Raw genomic sequence first — 20,790 nt, 5'->3', positions numbered from 1 at the left:
TCCTGGGACAACATAATACGCAAGACACAACATTCCAACTGACAGTGCGTGGCATTGTTAAATCAAAGCAGATGTCATTAGTGCACACCCCCAATTAATTGGTGATGGTGCCAGAATAATTGCGCTATATTTGCTGTAAAATCATGTAAAATAAAATGGTCCCTGCTTCCTAAATGAGACACAAGAAATCATCACTTTGATCTTTTATACTTTCAGTTACATGTGAAGTAATCCCGATTTTACAATATTTGGGCATGCTTTGTGAGCAGAACGAATCCCCCCCCCCCCATCTCAGTCTAATTATACTAATTGCTTAATGAAACTGAATCGTGTGGCTAGTTAATGAACTCTTGCTGGAAGATAAATGCCAGGGCACTTGAACACAAGTCAAGGCTAAGCAAGCCATTTTTAAAGCAGGAAATTCATTTCATTACCAAGTTAATTGCCCTTCCTATTGCATTTATGCCTCCTATATCAAGTTATTTTTAAAAATACACAGAAGACAGGGCTACTGCCACTATAAGATCTCTAAAGGGATTTAAATTAACATGACTAGGGGTTGCATCCCTGAAGAAAATATTGTTTTAATCTTGGAGTCTATATACACATTCTGCTTTGTCACTATAGTTATTTAGGTGAATATAGTGCTAGTAAACACCACGGTTATAACTCCGGAGATTTGAGCCCTCTAGTCACTCACAGAACTAATACAGCATGAGCAGTGGTTGAGTAATGCCTAGTTCACCCTACAAAGGTTTTGCTGAATTAACTATATCAATATAGTTAAGCCTAGGGTGACCAGACAAGTGTGAAAAATCGGGACAGGGAGCGGGGGATAATAAGAGCCAAAATACAGGGCCGGCTCTAGGTTTTTTGCCACCCCAAGCTCAGAAAGCACAACTGCCCAAGCAAAAAAAAACCAACAAAAAACGATGGCTGGAATGCCACCCCTGGAACTGTGCCGCCCCAACCATGTACTTGCGTTGCTGGTGCCGAGAGCCAGTCCTGCCTATATAAGACACAAAAATCAGGACTCTCTCTATAAAATCGGGGCATCTGGTCATCCTAGTTAAGCCAGTCAAGCCCTCCTGATGTAGATGCTATCAGTATAAAAGTACAGTATAGCTTATGCTGGTTTCTCAACTTTTATATTAGATTGGGACTTTTACCAGTACAGCTATGCTGGCAAAATCTTATAGTTTATACCCTAAACTTGCCACTATAGCAACAAGCGTGAGATCAGGGAGCAAGTCTAGGAGCAGGAGCTTCAGTCTCCTTAGGAGCTGCTGGTTTGCGATCTTCCCTGGTGAGAACAGTAAGCAGGGAATCTGTGCCAAATGCCAAGTATCTACTTAGCTATTAGAAACTGGACAGAGATGAACAACTCAATTCACATAGACCATAGGAGCAGCTACCAGGTGTTAACACTGGTAGGTTACAAAAGACCTAAGTCACATCTTTCCTGGAGAAAGGCTCTGTACCTCAAATGTCTTCAGCAACCCCAGTAACCTGTCATTTGAATTTTGGCACAAGACCCGATGCTATAGGCCCCCTACTTCGTATTGTTTGCTTTAGATTAATTGAAATTGCAGTAAACAAAACAAAAATGCAGGTGGAGTAGAGCAACAGATGGTCACTGTATTACTGTTCAGAAAGCTGCTGCTATTTCATTAGTTCAGAGTCGACTTATTCAGTACAATTAAGTCCGGCTGACAGGTATTTTACTCTCGTATGATTGGTTGACCAATTTTGTTTGGCACCATGATGTTAATGGAATTGTGTACTTCTCCATAGAATGAGCATAACTGTCTCCATCTAAACTAGTTACATCATTTAAGTTAGTTTTTAAAATGTAAGAATAACCTGGTAGACCTTGACTGGCAAATTTGACATAGTAGCACTTATAGGACCAAAAAAACCCCAAACATTTCAACTACATTAAGATTGTTTGATTTTTTTTTTTTTTTTTTAAATTGTGGTACCTAAAAAAGTCTCAGAGTAGCAGCCGTGTTAGTCTGTATCCGCAAAAAGAGAAGGAGGACTTGTGGCACCTTAGAGACTAACCAATTTATCTGAGCATAAGCTTTTGTGAGCTACAGCTCACTTCATCGGATATTTCTCTCTGACTTTGGAATTCAGAACGTATTGGGATTGGAAGATTATGAGTACATAAAACAATAGGCTCCGATACCTTCTGAGTTAAGGCCTTTTCTAGTTGGATTTCTTCAAATCCTCTAAAACGGTTTTGAGTGGCATGCAAAAGTATGGGACTTGAACTAGGACACAAGCCAAATAGGTCATCAGAGTGTGTGACGGCACAGTTCTCAGTAGCTGGCTGGGTGAGTGCCGATAGGTTTGTAGTAGATATGTTAATTTGACTAAGGCAGGGCTTCTCAAACTTTTTTTCCTAGGTCTTCCCTTTGAAAGTATTTCAGACTGATGACCCCCCCCACCCCCAAAAAGTGATAGCGAATTACCGTACTTATTCATAAGAGCATACCCATGGTATTGCCACCCTTACTTCTGCGCTGCAGCTGGCGGCATTCTCCCTTCAGAGCTGGGTGGCCGGAGGGCAGCAGCTACTGTACCTCTCCTCCCCATGGCAATATTTTTTGTGATCTCATGACTCCCCTACAACAGCCTCGTGACACCTCTTTTGGGTCGGATCCGCGTTTGAAAAACACTGGATTAAAGTGATCAGGCCTAGAGGTTACCTTTAAAAAAAAAGCATATTCAGCCAATTCCTTTGAAAATCCAGCGAGCTAGTAAAATTTACCTTTTCCTATACATTTGGACCATTTTTGCTGTTTTCTACTAGTTGCCTCTATCACCCATCCATGTAGGTAAATGGCTTACAATAGGTCAGTTCCCTAAATCCCATTACAGAAGATACAGAGACTAGAACTGCAAACACTTATAGTCAGTACAGATGTCTTGTAATCAAACTGTTCTTCCTTAAATTGCCATGAGCTGGAAGTTAACACCCCAGTACAGTAATTGTGCAATAATTGAGCAATTCTGCTACTCTGTCGATAAGTAATTTTAATCCTATCACTTACAGACCACTGTTACTAGTAGAGTTTATTCCAGCCCCCAAGCCACCCCTATGCCAGTAAAACTGCATGTACACTAGGACCTTTAGTCAGCACAGCTATGCCAACAAAAGTATGGTGTACACATGTCCTAAGAGTATCTTTCATACCTTTCGAAGGTCTTTTGAGAAACTTCAATACTTTCAGATATACTGACATGTGGTTTAACACTACCAACCCTCTTTCATTATATGCACTGTACTATGCCCTTGAGGGTTTAGAGTATTATCACAATATAGTTTAACAGATTTCCACTAAAACTACTTAATTATTTTCATAACCAACACCTCCTTGCATACAAAAAAGGCACCAGACATCATGGTTTCAGAAAAGTGAGGTTTTTGTACAAGTCTTTAATAAAAAAACAAAAAATATATATATATATATATATATAATCAGGCATTTTATGCAATGCATACATTCTTTATATCTGCGGTACAGATAAATAACAGAAGGCAGAAGCAAACATTTTGCTTATCTTTGGCAGTTATCCAATATCACCCCCTCAAGAGATATTCTAGGGTCACAGAATAATACAAGTCTGTAAACTTCACATATTACAGACAATATACCAGGCAACAATACAGTAGTTAGATTTCAGAAATTTAAAGGATATTTTTCTTAATCACAACCCAGAGTTTAAATTTAACCTTTGTTGTTGCAAAAATTAGGCCTGCTTTAGATGACAAACATGTTTGCTAATTGAAGTGATGTTCCGGACTTATATTCTATCTAATCCATCCCTCACTCAACTTACTTCTCTTAACCACACATCAGCACTAATGAAAACTAAGCTGTATCTCCCCACAAAATAAACAATTTTGTATCTGTGGATCAGCATCCTGAACCCCAACTAATGTATGTACGTACAAAGCAGTTAAGCTTCTTTAAATCAATATTTGTCTAACTCAGTGTCCCAGAATAATAGCTATCCTTCTGCTTTACAGCACTGATGGATCTACAGAAACAATATATACACGATGTACACTGACTCAGAAAAGCAATTTAAAAGGTCCACTGATAACACATAGCTGCTTACACATCTACATATGTACATGTTTTCACAGTTAGATTTTAGAAAATTGTCTTGAGAACTTCAGAAATACTTCTACTGTATTTTTCTATAAATATTAAAAACTCCATTGTCAAAATGCAGGACAATTTTTTTAGATGTACCAAATTTAAATAGATCTTGAAAACTTGTAGAGTTTGAAGCTTGAAGGTTGTAAAAATGTACCAGTAATTTTACCATTTTCAGCAGACTGGTCACATGCAAGGGATTTGGAGTTTTTTGGATTTTTTTTTTAAGTCAGGTAGGAAAGAAACTCCATCACTTTTGAAGGGACAGGCAGGTTCCTGACTTGGCTAGTAGGCATCACTCTTCTAATCACCATGCGACACAAGTGTTGAAGACTGGACACGTGTTTTGGAGTTGCCCAGAAGTACACGCTTCCATCATGCGTTCTGCACACAAACACACAAAAGTCAATTATTCCACAGAATTACTTTCAGAATTGCACACCCTTATACTTCGATAGTTGGGAGAAGGCCAGAGAAATCCTCTCCTCCAAACTATTTGTTCTCTAACTCCAGATGTTAGATAGCATAGTTGAGATTGCATGCTCTGCTCCTGGGATTTTGGGCTGGGGCTGAAAAAGCACTCAGCAGATCTCACTCAGGTCTCTCTCAAGCTATGGTGGCAGCAGACACCGAGCTGCTCAGACTAGATATAGCAGTGCAGTATGCGAGGGAATTCAAAGGGCCTGTGCAGGGCTGCCTAGTGCCGTACTTGCACAAGGAGAATTCTACCCTGGATGGCTAAAGGGCTTTCACAGCACTTGCACTGTGCTGTTGCAGTGTATATGGGTCAGACCCACAATTGTGGCTTGCTTGATCATTCCCTAAATACTAAAGAGAAATAAAGTGAGACTATGCTTGTTAAACTCTTGGTGGTGTTGAACTCAAGGCTTGCTTGACTAAGCTCTGATCCCTCCTTCAAACAATCAAAAGCAACAAAATGGCATTTAGAAATGAGGAAGCTAGAACTGTTAGTTAACATTTGCAAAGTCCTTTGAGGATGACTACTAACTGCATAAGCGTTATGTAGGATTTATTAGCGGTATACTTGCCCAGCAGCTAGAACACTGCCATCAGTAGAAAAGGCACAGCAAAGCCCATTGTTCAAAGGTGCAACCTGTACAGGATAATCTTCTTCGATACTCCAGAACCTCACCATTCTGGAAGGAAAAAAAGTCAGCTGTTAAAGGCACAGTAACCAATTTCTTTAATGCAGTACAATAATTTATGAAGTGTTAACCTGAGAAAGAAAAATATATGTAGGTATTTATAATGTACTGTCTTCACCTGCTGTCATGTAGTCCAGTGGTTTTCAACCTTTCATTTGCAGACCCCTAAAAAATTTCAAATGGAGGCATGGACTCCTTTGGAAATCTTGAACAGTCTGCAGATCCCCAGGGGTCCATGGACCACAGGTTGAAAGCCACTGATATAGTCAAATATAACTTTATATTTGTGCATCACACAGATACCAATTCTAAAGAAATATAAAGTAAGTGACTATCGTTTGAAGAGTTTGCAATAGACACTACAGACTAAGTAACAGCACGCAAAAAAAATTAAGTTACTGCAGCCAAATGATCTGAAAGAGTAGACTGAGTCTCAAAACTCTAGCAGTTGTTTTTTCTGCTAGGAGTTCTCAGTATTCATTTTAGCAAGCTACCAAAACAAGGTAAAGTGTTTTCTTGTCTTCGACAGGATGCCTTTCCTATCTTCAAAATCGTCTATTTTAAAAATTGACTGTGTCAGTCATCATTAACAAAACCATACACAAGTACAAAAGTAAAACAGGATGACCCAAGTAACCATAGTGGTTCATTTTTTCTCGAAAAAACATCATTCAACCAGACACAGAAGCACGCTATTTCAATGATTTATTGAAATCAAGCCAAATAGAGGGCCTTTATTTCTCCACCCTTTTACAGATCTGTTTGTATATTTATAATGCTATTTAAGTCATCTACCCTGTACACCATCTCTTGTTTATTTTATATGGCTATGGGAGACAGTTTTACAACATCATTGTAAACCATCATTCAGACAGCAATGCATTGGTACTAGCAGTCAGTCACAGTTCTCAGTTTAAAAAAGTAAGTTGTGCGTAGTACAAGGAATTTTTAATTACTGGGAAGAAGCAAGAGTCTGACAACTCTTTCCTCATACTTACTTATCATCAGCAAGGCTTGCAATATGCAGTCCATCATAACTAAAAGACACAGATCTCACCCATCTGTCATTCGCTCCCCCAGCAAATATTGGAGTCGGAGCAGGAAACAGATGCCTGTAGACAGACAGGCTCAGTTAACAGCATAACCACTGAAAACTATGTAGGAGTTTCTGTTAGCATGATCCATGATAGACCTCAAGAGTTTTTTTTGTTTTTTTTTTTTTACATTTGTCTCTGTAGTATGAATTAAGAGATACTGCTGCAGAGCTCTACAAAGGACACCACAGTATTAGTTATATACTGAAGACACTTCCACTAATAGGCTTTAAAGCACCAAAGTCTTGAATTACGCATTTTCAATTACAGAGGAAGTACTCTCCCAGAACTGAGTTTCGAGCTAATTGTTCATCTCAAAAATAATCTTCCACATTTTAAAACAGGGGAATTTAATAACTACGAGATAGAGCAGTTTTCTCCCAGGGACTAAAATCTTACTATTTGGTGCCAATATGGTACTTCTCTCACCTTCTACTGTCCAAAGCTGAGTTTTTTTCTCATTTACTAGTCAAGCAAACCAAATAAGAATCATGGAACTGGGAGGGAACTCAAGAGTTCATCTAGTCCACTCCCCTGCATTCTCTTTCCAATTAACGGGCATACCTTAGATTTTTATAAGATCTTGAACCATTTTAGCAATTCTGTTAGAAAAGATTAACCGGTTATGATTTGTGTATGTTAAACTCAATTCTTTGTTTATTGAATACTCCCAGAATCCGTGCTGTATTAGCCAAAGTGTGTCTGGATTCTAAGGCCTCAGTGTCTGTTCTTAAACTGAATTGAGTGTGTGACCAATGCTCAGCAACTTAATCAAGTAGTGGGCTCTATCTAATTATTCCCTGCTCCTCTCAGTTCGTAAAAGTCCAGTTGTCCAGGAAGGGACCCTTCTCAACTAATGAAGGATGTCTACAGAAGTACATTATAATAAACAAGACAGGGTAATTGATAAGGGGTGCTTATGATCCAATTACATTCTGTGACCGATAAAGGTATTTATTATTGCAGATATTTTGTGATGAATGAAATAACCCATTGAAAGATATTTTTAACTTATTAGGAATTGCTGGTTGCCACAGCTGTCAGTAATGATGACTGGATTTGAAATCTGTGTCTCACATCCTATAACTAACTTCCCCAAAACTCTTCCCTTCTAGATGTGAATTGAAATATGCTGTCACTACTTCTCCAGTTACAGAGAGCTGGAACTATGTTTCCTTCCAGGATAGTGCTATATTAAAGTATTGCCTGATTGTCTTAAATAAATAAAACTTTAACCGAGTTAGTTATTTGACATCGTATCTTATTAAATCCAAGCATGCAACAATTCCATAACTTTGTCACTCCTTGCATTTTCATTAGGTATAAACTGTGGTCAGATCCTTTTGTAAATTCCAGGAGGGAACTAAAAATGAACACATTTAAATACTCTGCTTACCCAAATTCCATTAAAATAACTCCAATATGGGGATCCCAGACATAAACTCGAGTATCGTAAGATGCAGTAGCCAGTAAAGCTCCATCAGGGGAAAACTCACAAGCTACAACATCATTGTGATGTCCTTCTAGTTTACGAATCATGGAGTACTTATCCATATCCCAAAGAAAAACCTGAAATTAGAAAAGCTAATGTTATAGCTTTTGCTCAGATACCCAGTGCAGCATTTACATTTCTTAACTGTCTGCTAGTTTTACTTAGGATTATATTAAATCAAGCATTATAAATTACTACAATTAAGAAATATGCTCGTGTCATACTCTGATTAAAATCAGTTTTTAAAAATATTAAAGCAGACATGCAAATTCTAACTTAAGTTTGTTAAATGTTATTTAAAAAATAAGCCAAAATATAAGAAAGGCAATGCAATTTAACCACGTAGTTTTACTGAAATCCATGTATTACGAAACTATTTTATTAAAATACACAGAAATAAATAGGGTTAAGCACTACAGTCCCCTCTTTTCAGTAACTACCAAAATTTTAAGAAATATACAGACAGAAAAAGTAAGGTTAACATATTGTTACTCCAGTGGCATCCCCTTTGAGTTTAAGATCACTTGTTTACAATACGCTTGGATCACCAACTTCAGCCTAGGAAGAGAAACAGATACTGCAAGCAAAGAGAATTTTCACAGCCAAAAGAAATGTCTTTGGCAACATAACAAGGAAGTCTAACCACATTATTAAAAAAAGTTTATGCATCTTAAGTTTTATCATATCAACAAATAAACATTTGAGTATTGTGATTTACCCAGCTTACTGTAAATCTTACTACAGAAATTGGTAAAGTATGAGTATAATTCTAATTTGGGGGGATTTTACATGCAGTTCTACATCATATAAAACTGCACTGAAGACTGTGCAGAATATCTTAATATGAAGGCTCTACTATGTTTTAATGTAATGTTACAGAAAATAGGCTAACGATTTATGGGTATAAAACTATATATTAAATCTGTCCCTGTTAGTGCTCTTTAGGTCTCCCCGGCCCCCCCGCCCCGTACAATTTTACTTGCAGATTAAATACTAACAATATCTCAGACAGATAAAATGCAAACAACTTAAGTTTAACCAAAGAAAATAGTATTAGTGCCTCACACACTTTACTAAAATGAAACCATTTTTAAGTCAGTCAGAAGTATCATGTTGACCAGTTTCACTAGTAAGACCCCAACATTCCATAAAACTGGAAAATAAAATTTAAGTTTTAGGAGTCAATGGGTTTCACTGCTGTGAAAATTAAAAAAATAAAAAGAAAGAAAGAAAAAAGCAGAAAGTGGACATCAACCAGCACCTGCGTACGTACAGTACACCTTGCAGTCGAATGCAAGGTTACTTCGTCCTATGGTAAAGTTCGCCCCCAGCCTGGTAGCCAGAGATGCCACTCTTTCTGCCCAGCTAACACCATTGTGCGCCTGTGTGAGTGGTGCCAGCTTAACCTCAATCACACCAATATTGCTGCCACCACCTGTGACAGGGAAAGCAAGAAGCTTATGGAAAACACACAGCCTAAAAATATCAATGAATACATCCACATCTGTTCTATTTTAAAGGACTAAACTGTTCTCTATCAAATCTGAACTGTTAATTTACCAAACTTTTTTTTTTTAAATATAAAATGCATTCTAACAATTATCCTAGCTACTAGTCTTCAATGTTCACATTAATTATGGTTTTGCTAATCAATTAACTTTAGTATACTATTAATAGAAAGTATATACTAGTCTTTTCCCTTTCCTCTATTTTACACTCAGATTTTCAGTGCCAAGAAGAGCAGTTTATTGTAAAACGTGCTTTACCTGCACTGCTTTCAGTTCTCTAGCAGGACATTAGAATACAGATGGAAACAGAACCAATATGCTGTTCTTCATTCTAGATGTTTTAGACATATGAGTGCTAGTTGTATTTGAGAATATGTAGAAACATTTTTGTTCAGTAGAAGAGACCATGACCAGCTCAGACTTTGAAAAGTCCTTTTAATTGAGCAGGAAATAGAAAGGATAAAATCAACAGCAAGATAATTTGATGAAAACGTTAGCCTAAATCTTCCATTCTTAACACTACACGTTTTACTTTCCTTGGTTTTTATTTTATGAACAGATGCAGATGTGCAAGCTACTTCAAAGGATGCTTAAAGTTTCTCCAACTAAAAGCAGTGCAAGTTCTCAGTTCATAAATCAGTATATGAAGGCATCTTAGGTAGTTTACTTCAATTTCTTTCATGCAACTTCTTGCATCATCATAAAAACATTAGAAGTTCATGACACCGAGCACAAGCTTTATTTGTTACTTAGATTTAAAGTGATTATATGCACAATTCAAGTATAAACTTAGGAACAAGAAACTCTGACACATACTGCTTTACTGGCTCCAACGGAACACAGAATGGAAGAGTCTGGAGAAAAAGCACAGCCATACACCCAATTCTGGTGCCCTCTTAATACCTTCATCATATTTCCTGCAAAGAAAAAAATGGCAAAACTAGGAGTATTAGTTCCAGATTAGTAACCCCCAGGAATAGTCCAAATCCAGTTTTATTTAACATTTTATGCAAGAGATTTTTTGGAAGAGACACTGTACGGTTGTTCTAAACTGCTTTTTTGTTTTAAAGAGACTCTGGCTGTATAAAAGTTACCTGCCATATTGAAATGGCCTCAGAACTCTGTACCTTGACCAGCAGGGTCAGCACACATACCACTGTAAAGGGCTGCTGAACCTCAAATACATGCTCCTTGCCGAGGGGTAAATATAGTCTGCACTATATGGGATGAAGATTAAATGATTACTAGAAGGGGGCTGAGGTCAATAAAGATTTAAAAATCCAAAATATACATGGATATTACTGCTGACAACTGCAGAAAGATTACTCTATGCTCTCCCAACAGGTGAATTTTCAAAAAAAAAACCACCACCAAATAAAACTGTACCATCATCTTTCAGGTCCCACACTCTCAGCGTTTTGTCTCTCGATGCAGATACTAATATCAGGCTGCCATCTGGGGCAAAAGTTAAATCTCTGACCACTTCAGTATGGTCCATCAGGTTAAGGAGGAGTTTTCCTGTTGCACAAGAACGATACCAATTAAGAGAAAGTGCATAGCAGTTCTTTTACTCAAATTAAATGCCCACAAACAAAGCTTAAAGATAAAATTCCTTCCTCCTTGTCTACTTTTGGAGACTGGCTAGAGCACAGATATATCTAAAATATGCAAAGAAATTAATCTTGTATACATACTTCATAGCGATAAGATGTATTTAATCTTTCAACTCTGACTAGGTCTGGAAAAGCTAAACTTCTAAAATCTATACACTAACAAGATTAAATGTCTGAGAACTAATCTAAGTGAATTACCTTTTAACTTTAGATGAATGCATGGTTTTCTTCTTAACTTCAAATAGCAAGTTTTTCCAATAGCAACTTCCCTAATATTCATTAAGTAATGTCATTGCTCAGTGACCAGGAATTAGTTGCGGCCCAATATAATGGTAATTACAAATTAGATTGCAGGATCCCCTTCTCCCTTGCAGCTTCAAAGGTTAGGACTGTCAGCCTATCTTAACCAGATTAGTATTGCTTATTAAAAAAAAGTGGGGGAAACAATTACCACCAAAAAACCTTCCCCATAACCAAAGTACTAAAGAAAACTCTTCCCTACCTGGAATGCTGTGTTTTGCTTTAAAAAAAAATTCAAGAGCCTCAAGTCAAGCACATACTCACATACTTTTATGGACCGAGGACTAAACTAGTATTTCTTTCCCTATGCTGCCCCGTTCTCCGCCACACCCAAATGACACTTCTGAAGTCCATTTCAGGTGAGATTTCACAAAGCAATAACAAGACAGTGGTGGTTTGGTATGTAACCTGCCATCTTAGCCTGGAGACGCTGAAGCGCAAACTAAACCATTTCTCTTTTCAAACCATTTCTTTTGTACAATTGTAGTTGCAACAGTCCCTTCTATTTTTAGGCCTAAGTTAGTTCACTTTAACTGCACTTTTCAAATTAGCATTCATAAACCAATAGATTTAGAATCTAGTTATTCTAGTTTATGATAGAGCTACAATGCTGCATTGTTAAATGACAATGGCAAGACATACATTTGAACAAGCTCCTGTACCTGTGTATACATCCCATATTTTGATGCGCCCGTTGTTCAAGCCAGTTGCAAGCAGAAGCTGATCTTGCCCAAATTTGAACCGATGCCATTCTATATTCACACAGCGACTCTGTTTTTCAGGCACTGAAGACCCAAAAGCAAGACTCCAGACTATATCACCACAGTCTATTATATGCTCACAAGGCTTATTTTTTTGACCACCATCACTGTTCTCTCTTGACAGTCTTGTATTGACTGAATTTGCAACATTCTTTGTGCCATGCAACAAGCTGTAAAACAAGTCAGAATTTTAGAAAGAATAAGCTTTACTCTATAAACATAATTAACTGAGTATTTTATTTCAATAAATCTATGGGCAGTCATAATGTACATATTGCCACTGTATCTAAAATTAATACCTTCACTTAAGATTTTAAAATGACTGTCCCTTGTTCCTCAGTTGTGAAGGTGGTTTTCAGATATGGCAAACTCTTCTCATTACAACAATAAATTTGAGTTGCCTAATTCTGCCTCTGTACGGAGCAGTTAGCTTCTTTAACCCTTCATGAAAGAACATTTTAAATGCTATACTTAAACTGAAAATTTTAGTGAGAATCTGAATTTATATTACAGTTAAGTATTTGAATTGTTTTTTTATATAAAAGATGGGGCAGGAAGGGATCCTTTCTGTTCTGCTACAACTCACCAATACGCCCTTCAAAACACATTTAATTAGAAAAATCCTAGTAAGAGATAAGCCTGCACACTAGACTTAATAAACTGAGCACAGTGCAGAGAAAATGCATTTGCTATACAGGGATATGCAGCTGTCAATCAAAGATGTAATTTACCAACTTCCAGATGGACATAAAAGCGACCTGCAAATGAAACAAAAATGTGCTGTTTTTTTTACGATGTGCTGAAAAAAATGCTGACAATATTCTGCTTGTTTTTTAAGCTGAGAGATGTCAAGAATATAAGGTCATGTTTCCTGATGTTGTTGGAGAAGCAAAGAACTGGAGTGGGAGTTCTCAGTCCTCAACTGAAGAGGTAGGCTATCTGAATCTTTTAAAAGAGCTTCTCTCTGAGTGTTTCAGGAAGTTGATCTAGTGTTAAAAAGTACACGTTTAAAATCACTTCCTCTCTCATTGCACAAGTCTGTCTTTCACTTGTGGTATCACTAGTTCTCGCTTTGTCCATACACTCCTCCTATTTATATAAAAATCAAGACAACGTATAGATTAAAAACCCAAATAAACCAATCTCTCATTTATACATCTTAAAGAAGCAAAAACAGCACACCATCATGTTTATTTATTTGCAGGTCACCGCACATTTCTTTTACAAAATGAAGAAATAGGAGAAAGTGAATTTGATATCAAACAGCACAATTTTTAATCTTACAAGTTATTAAAGCATTTAGTCCAGGGAACAAGCTTTACTATGCGATGTCCTTGTGACCACGCAAAGTAAGATCCATCAGGTGCAAAGGCAACAGTCCAGTTTTCACGTCCACACTTCTTATCAAAAGGAGATGTTGGGGCTAAGAGTTCTCCTATAGGACGTGATCTTGCTAAAAAACAAAAAGGAAATCCCATTTAAAATGTGAACAAGAGATTCAGCATATTTTAAACTTATTACCAACAATGTAGATATTTCTGCTGATATTTTGGCTTTAAATCAGACACAAGTTAAAGTAATTTTTGGCTAGAAAAATGGCTGTGTCACAATAAATTCATTTAAAGTCTTCCTTAGTAGCGACTGCAAAAACTTCAGGTCATTAAACAGCAAAAATGTACTTAAATAACCAACAGGAAAACCACATCTCAAGCTAATATGAACCCAGCTGAAATCTCATTTATGAGTCTAAAAGAAAAGGAGTACTTGTGGCACCTTAGAGACTAACCAATTTATTTGAGCATAAGCTTTCGTGAGCTACAGCTCACTTCACCGGACGCATACAAAAGCTTATGCTCAAATAAATTGGTTAGTCTCTAAGGTGCCACAAATACTCCTTTTCTTTTTGTGAATACAGACTAACATGGCTGTTACTCTGAAACCTGTCATTTAGGAGTCTGTTGAAACTATTATTTAAACTACTCTAACCTCCAGCATTACAGATAGCACCAAAATTTGCCTCTCTGCAATTCAAGCAAATATTTTCAGTAGAGCTGAATAGAAAATTTACTTGGTGAAATTTTTAATTTAACATTAAGTGTGTGCAACGTTAGTTACATTATGTCTCATCAGCCCACATAAACAAAACACCACCACTGATGTATTGTCAGGCAACAGAGAGATTTTTATACCAAATTTTCTACTCATTTCTAGTGAGTATAACAGAAGAACCTAGCATCAGGCAATCAGAAGAATAAAAATATTTTTATTCTTATTTACTCGACTCGAACAAAGAATATCTTCTCGCTCCAATTTAAGTGGAGGGGCAGTTTTATTGTCCTCATTACACCAGCCAGATTTAAGAGGACAAAATGATGCTTATCAAGTCCATTTTTACAAATGCAAATTTAAAAGGAAGGGGTAGAAAAATATCACACATGGTTATGATGAAATTTTTAAAGTGTTTATTAAACATGCAAGTATTTGTTATGGATTTACAACGTTCCTACTTCAATATCAATTGCTGCTCCAGCTTGTGCCTTCCTAATATGAATGGAAGGAATTGTGCAACAGCCCTGCCCTTCATGACGGGATAACCGCCCCAGGCTGGTTTCTCACGTGCTGTCAGTATTCATACAGGAGGGAGGGGTTTCTGTGAGTACATGAGAAACCCAACACATGCAATGGCAGCTACTGACTGTTCCCAAAAAAGAAATCAACACTGGTAACAGTGAAAATATGTATTGATACATTGTTTTGTGTCTTAAAAAGGAACTATTTTAAAAAATCACCAGTAGAAAGTGTCCAAAATAGCTAAACAAAGTATCTCATATATTATCCTTTTTTTCCCCCATTAGAAATCCCTTGCTATCCTTATCTGCAGGTTTTGTTGGGATTTTTTTTGTATTACCAAAAATAAACCTTCACATAAAATGTGCACTATTATATATACGCCGCATTTTTTTTTTTTTACCAAGTGACTGAAATACATAGCTTTAACAAAAAGAACCAGGTTTTCAGACAAACAATCCATTTTTTACTTAATACATTGACTGAAATCTGTATTTCTATGATTTCACACAACTACCAGCCACCTCTTATTTCAAAACTGAAAAGGCAAGGACAAAGACTTTGCCAATCAAGACTGCCGCATCAAGTTAAATGGAGGAGTTGACATGCATGGTCTGAAAAAGTCCTCTGTAGCTACGTGTCCCTCCCCCTGCCATGGAGTACATACTGTATCTCTCTCCCCTCCACCCTAAGGCATCTCAAGATGCTCCATAATGTGGTCAAAACCTTTGCCCCCATAGGCACTGGCTGGACCATCCCAAAACAAAGACCACATTATAGATTCTAAGGAGGCTTATAGCTTTTATCTTTTGCAACCACATAGCTGGAACCCTATAGTACCTTCACACCTTATTAATAGCCAACACCACCTGGGTTCCTCCTGGGTATCCACACCCCATCTCACCATCCACTCTCAAACTCTTGGCAAGGCCCCTCTCACCACCCAACAACATTTCACCCTAGTGGAATCAAGGATGCTTGTATGCCCCCCAATCTCTCCAGAGATTCCCCCCTCACTAAAACAACAAGGAGTCTTTGTGGCACCTTAGAGACTACCACATTTATTTGGGCATAAGCTTTCGTGGGCTAAAACCCACTTCATCAGATGTGGGTTTTAGCTCACGGAAGCTTATGCCCAAATAAATTTGTTAGTCTCTAAGGTGCCAGAAGGACTCCTCCTTGTTTTTTTCTGATACAGACTAACATGGCTACCCCTCTGAAACCAGTCCCCTCACTAACTGGCTTCCCTCCAGTGGAGGACCCCCCCATCCCCACACTCCCCCCCCCGACCCACCTCCTCCACGACCCCCCCATCCCCCCCATCCCCACACTCCCCCCCGACCCCCCCATCCCCACACTCCCCCCATCCCCACACTCCCCCCCGACCCCCCCATCCCCACACTCCCCCCATCCCCACACTCCCCCCCGACCCCCCCATCCCCACACTCCCCCCATCCCCACACTCCCCCCCGACCCCCCCATCCCCACACTCCCCCCATCCCCACACTCCCCCCCGACCCCCCCATCCCCACACTTCCCCCCGACCCACCTCCTCCACGACCCCCCCATCCCCACACTTCCCCCCGACCCACCTCCTCCACGACCCCCCCCATCCCCACACTCCCCCCCCGACCCACCTCCTCCACGACCCCCCCATCCCCACACTTCCCCCCGACCCACCTCCTCCACGACCCCCCCCATCCCCACACTCCCCCCCCGACCCACCTCCTCCACGACCCCCCCATCCCCACACTCCCCCCCGACCCACCTCCTCCACGACCCCCCCATCCCCACACTCCCCCCAACCCACCTCCTCCACGACCCCCCCATCCCCACACTCCCCCCAACCCCATTCCCACCTCCCCACCTGTGGCCACACTCTACTCAACCCAACCCCCCAGCCCACCTCCCCAGGACCCCCTCATACCCACTTCTCCCACCCCCCCAAGAGTATCTCCCCCCCATACCCACCTCCCCGTCTGTACCCCACCCCGCCCATTCCCCCCTTCGCAGTCCTCCCGCCCCGACCCCGCAGACGCTACCTTCCCTCCACCCCGGCTCTCACCGATGAGCTTCTCGTTGACACTCGGGGGAAAGCTGGCCATCTACGGAGCCGCCCTTCGGACCGGCTCTGACAGAGATCGGGGCGCTACGGGACTGACCGACCGCACGAACGACCACCGCTGCGCTAGGCAGGACCGACACTGAGACAAAATGGCCGCCGCGTCCGGGGATGTGGTGTAGGGGCGGGGCCAGGGCCTGCAGGCCACGCCCCATCCAGGGGGCGGAGCCACGAGCGCCGTGGCGCACCCCCCGCAATCCCCGCCTCGCTGCTGTGAGGCAGCTCCACCTCGGGGAGTACGGGGCGGCCGCGGCCCTGGTTGAAACCATTTAACCGTTCCATGGGGGGAGACGCGACGCGTCCTGTATGGGAGTACGGGGCAGAGCCACAGCTTGGGCAGAACCAGGGGGTTGCAGTTGAGGGCAGGATGAGGTGCAGGGTTTGTGCTAGAATCCGGGGTAAGACCAGGGCTTGGACCAGAACCAAGGGGCAGGACCAGGGCTTGGACCAGGGACAGAACTAGGCACAGAACCAAAGTTTGGACAAGCTGACACGAAAATAAGTCCTGGCTAGGGCAGGAACCATGGCCAGACTGTAAACCTTCCAGGACAGGGACTGTGTTTTCTTAGGGTTATGTACAGCACCTGATACAAGGGGGAACTGATCCTTATTGGGGCTGCTTGTAATGCAAATATAAAATTATAGTTCATGATAGGACTCGTGTTAGGAACATTTGAACGAGGAACAATCAAATAAAATCTGAGAAATGTGGTCTTACAAGCCATCTTGTTTAAATGGCCCCAAACTATTCTCTGAAATTGGGCTTGTATTTTGCACCTGTAAATTTTTTTTCCATGCAAGCAGCCTTCTTTACCTGCAAGTCGGGAAGTTAGACAAGCAGTCCCTGGAGGAATAGATTTCAAGGGCTAAATTTTCACAACAGCTTCTGGAATTGAATATTGTTTTCCTTGTTCAAATGGACATTGGAAAGAGGTCCCACTTAGGGACAAAAGCCCAAGGTAGGCTAAACAGGCAGAGGCCTCCTCTCAAGGTGCATTCCGCCAATGAGATCTTTTTTCCCCTGATGGTGAAATACTATCTTGTGTTTCATTGGTTGAGTGAGATGTGCTTTTTATCCTACCAGAGAATCAAAGGGGTAGAGTTTCTATGGAGCCAGACAAAACTAGAATCATCTCTTGCTTTTCAATTAAACTCAGCCAAATTAGTCTTTAATTTATAAATTCAGTTATTACCTTTCTTCACTCTTTTTTCTCCCTTGCTGTCCTTTCTTATACATTCCCTTTGTATACCTCTTTCTTTCTATACCTCTTTCTGTCTGGTTAACTTTTTGTCAGTTTTGCTGTCCCTCCTTTCTCTGGTTTGCTTGAGGGAGAGCAATAACTGGAATAATGTCTCCCTTTTTCATAGCTCTCAAGAGCAGTACTGATGGTTCACAAGATGCCTTCCGTCTTGCACTATTTACTGTCCTTGCCATTAAGTGACTCTACTCTAATGCTTTTTCCCTAATGTAATTTATATTCCTAAACTGTTTTGTTAAATCTCAGCTCATATTTTAGCTCTAATCCTTTGTGACTGCACTGCAATCAGATGATTCCAGACACCCTCCCAATGTATTGTTACAGTATACTGATTCTTTTTTCCATTACTTCCAGGTCATCACCCTAAGATTCAGTTCCCCCACACTCTTTCTGTCGAGCCGTGTCTACCCTATACATAGAACCATGTTGGGACCCAGATTCTACAAAAATCAACCATTTCAGGGAACCTGATTATGACAGGTATGTTCCTTGACATCATTAAAACATGGTTCACTCTTGCAGTGCAGATGGGACCAAACTATCTTGGAGTCTAGCAAGGACCCAGCCTTGCTTGTAGTGTGACTCCTGGACACAGTTCGTTCCCATTTACACCTCTCAGTCAACCAAAGTCATATTGAAGGGGAGGGGTGTGTGACAATGCTTTGACCAGCTCTAGCGTGTTTTGTTTTGCAGTATAGGTGGAATCTTGTCTGACATGAATACAGCTAACGACTTCAGTGCGACCCTCTGAGCAGAATTTTTCTTACCACAGGCATGTTGGCTCACCTACGTTCACTGCGCTGCACGATGATGCTTGTATGAAGGCAGTCTTGAAAAATGTGGGTGTTTTTTATTAAAGATGTCCTCCTTCAAAAAGACCCAGGGAACTGCCACATTGGCTAAACCGGTTACACAGATTTGGTTAAGCAATTCTGCATCTACACAGTAGACAAACCCTGTTAGAACCCACCTGCAGCCTGTCACGCACATTACAGCTGTTATCTAATCAGGGTAAAAATGTCTGTACCATGAGTTCATCTTGTTGTGGGCGAACATGAATCATGTGTGAAGTCAGCCATGTTACAAATTGCCTTCAAAATAAGCTTATCTGTTGAGTCAATGGTTCTAAACCCCATTGTGTTATGAGATCCATTTATGACACAGTTACCTTTCCACATAATTCAGTCTTACAGGGTAGGTGAGATTGAACTGTATTGCAGCCTTGCTAATGCCCAATGCTGTAACATGCTTCAGAAACACCTTTAAAGCAGTTAAGTCCTATTTGTGCTGCAAGACTGAACCATGTTTTAACTGTGTCAAGAGACTTATGCTTTGTAACCGATCCCCCCAAAACAGCAGGATTCACAGTGGACATAAAAACCTCTCTCTCATGCATCCTAACTTGTAGCCTGGAAACCCTAACTATGATATTATGTCAGCCAATATGCTTTCTATCACTATTTCAGTGAAGACATAGTGAGCTTGTGTTCATAAATTGGATAGCATCTATATGGGATAAGAGGAGACATGCTCTTTAGATGCCTAAATATCCTAAGGGCAGCAGTAACATTCCTACCTGGATGAGTAGGATGGGTGTTGTCTCCATTATTTTTTTAACTTTTCCAGCCAGATTATGAAATCTTTGATGTCTATGAAATTGCAAGGCAATATCTAAACAAAAAGTGGCTTTAATCTTTTGTGACTGTGTTGTGGAATCCATGGCTATAGGATTTTAACAGGGGCCCTTGATTTCATATTTCCCAACCATTGATAAGTGTACGTCTTCAGCCTTTCCTTGCCCTGCTTTATAGTCTAATGTGCAGTCTGGGGAAATGGTAAAATTTTGAACCAGAATTTATAGTTAAGCTCAGTGGGACTTGTTTATACCCTGTGTGGGGAGAAATGGACCACAGGGTTACATCTCACTCTTCCTGACATAAGAACATAAGAACAGCCATACTGGGTCAGACCAACGGTCTATCTAGCCCAGTATCCTGTCTTCCAACAGTGGCCAATGCCAGGTGCCTCAGAGGGAATGAACAGAACAGGTAATCACCAAGTGATCCATCCCCTGTTGCTCATTCCCAGCTTCTGGCAAACAGAGGCTAGGGACACCATCCCTGTCCATCCTGGCTAATAGCCACTGATAGACCTATCCTCCACGAACTTACCTAGCTCTTTTTTGAACCCTGTTATAGTCTTGGCCTTCACAACATCCTCTGGCAAGGAATTCCACAGGTTGACTGTGCATTGTGTGAAAAAATACTTCCTTTTGTTTGTTTTAAACCTGCTGCCTATTAATTTCATTTGGTGGCCCCTAGTTCTTGTGTTATGAGAAGGAGTAAATGACACTTCCTTATTTACTTTCTCCACAACGGTCATGATTTTATAGACCTCTATCATATCCCCCCTTAGTCGTCTCTTTTCCAAGCTGAAAAGTCCCAGTCTTATTAATCTCGCCTCACATGGCAGCCGTTCCACACCCCTAATCATTTTTGTTGCTCTTCCTTAATCATCCATCCATTCCCCTCTCTGTCCCTTCCTCCTCCTTTTTTCCCCTGTCTCTCTCCTTCTGTATCTCCAAACTCTCTCTCTCTCTTCTAAAGGCTGCATGGCCCCTTCCTTTGGCCTCTGTTCACTTTAGCAATTTGGTCCCTCATCTCATGCTACTCACCAGGGCTGTCAATCATTTTAGTTTCTTCACTAGGTTCTCCTTCTTCCTAAATCTCTGCTCC

General features: G+C 40.3%; 1 protein-coding gene across 1 annotated transcript; it reads right to left on the bottom strand.

Moving 5' to 3' along the window:
- Positions 1 to 3,414: 3,414 nt before the first annotated feature.
- WSB1 (WD repeat and SOCS box containing 1) lies at positions 3,415 to 16,890 on the bottom strand. Its single transcript, XM_073315044.2, has 9 exons — positions 16,740 to 16,890; positions 13,391 to 13,559; positions 12,008 to 12,276; positions 10,819 to 10,950; positions 10,249 to 10,349; positions 7,829 to 8,001; positions 6,337 to 6,450; positions 5,222 to 5,329; positions 3,415 to 4,556 (listed from the first exon to the last, which is right to left on the bottom strand). Exons 1-9 carry the CDS (start codon positions 16,777 to 16,779, stop codon positions 4,397 to 4,399), a joined length of 1,266 nt encoding a protein of 421 aa, XP_073171145.1. The 5' UTR covers positions 16,780 to 16,890; the 3' UTR covers positions 3,415 to 4,396.
- Between the last annotated feature and the right edge of the window lie 3,900 nt (positions 16,891 to 20,790).

The sequence above is a fragment of the Lepidochelys kempii genome, chromosome 17, assembly GCF_965140285.1.
Source record: "Lepidochelys kempii isolate rLepKem1 chromosome 17, rLepKem1.hap1, whole genome shotgun sequence".
NCBI classification, from domain to species: Eukaryota; Metazoa; Chordata; order Testudines; family Cheloniidae; genus Lepidochelys; species Lepidochelys kempii.
Note: the sequence above shows the minus strand (reverse complement) of the source record. Positions and strands in the feature narration are given on the sequence as shown.

Coding starts and splice junctions, on each gene's coding strand:
- WSB1 (XM_073315044.2), bottom strand. CDS start 16,779: ATGGCCAGCTTTCCCCCGAGTGTCAACGAGAAGCTCATCG. Junction 12,277..13,390: donor ACTAAATGCTTTAATAACTT/GTAAGATTAAAA, acceptor CTTGTTTTACAG/CTTGTTGCATGGCACAAAGA. Junction 10,951..12,007: donor AATATGGGATGTATACACAG/GTACAGGAGCTT, acceptor CTTGTGCAACAG/GAAAACTCCTCCTTAACCTG.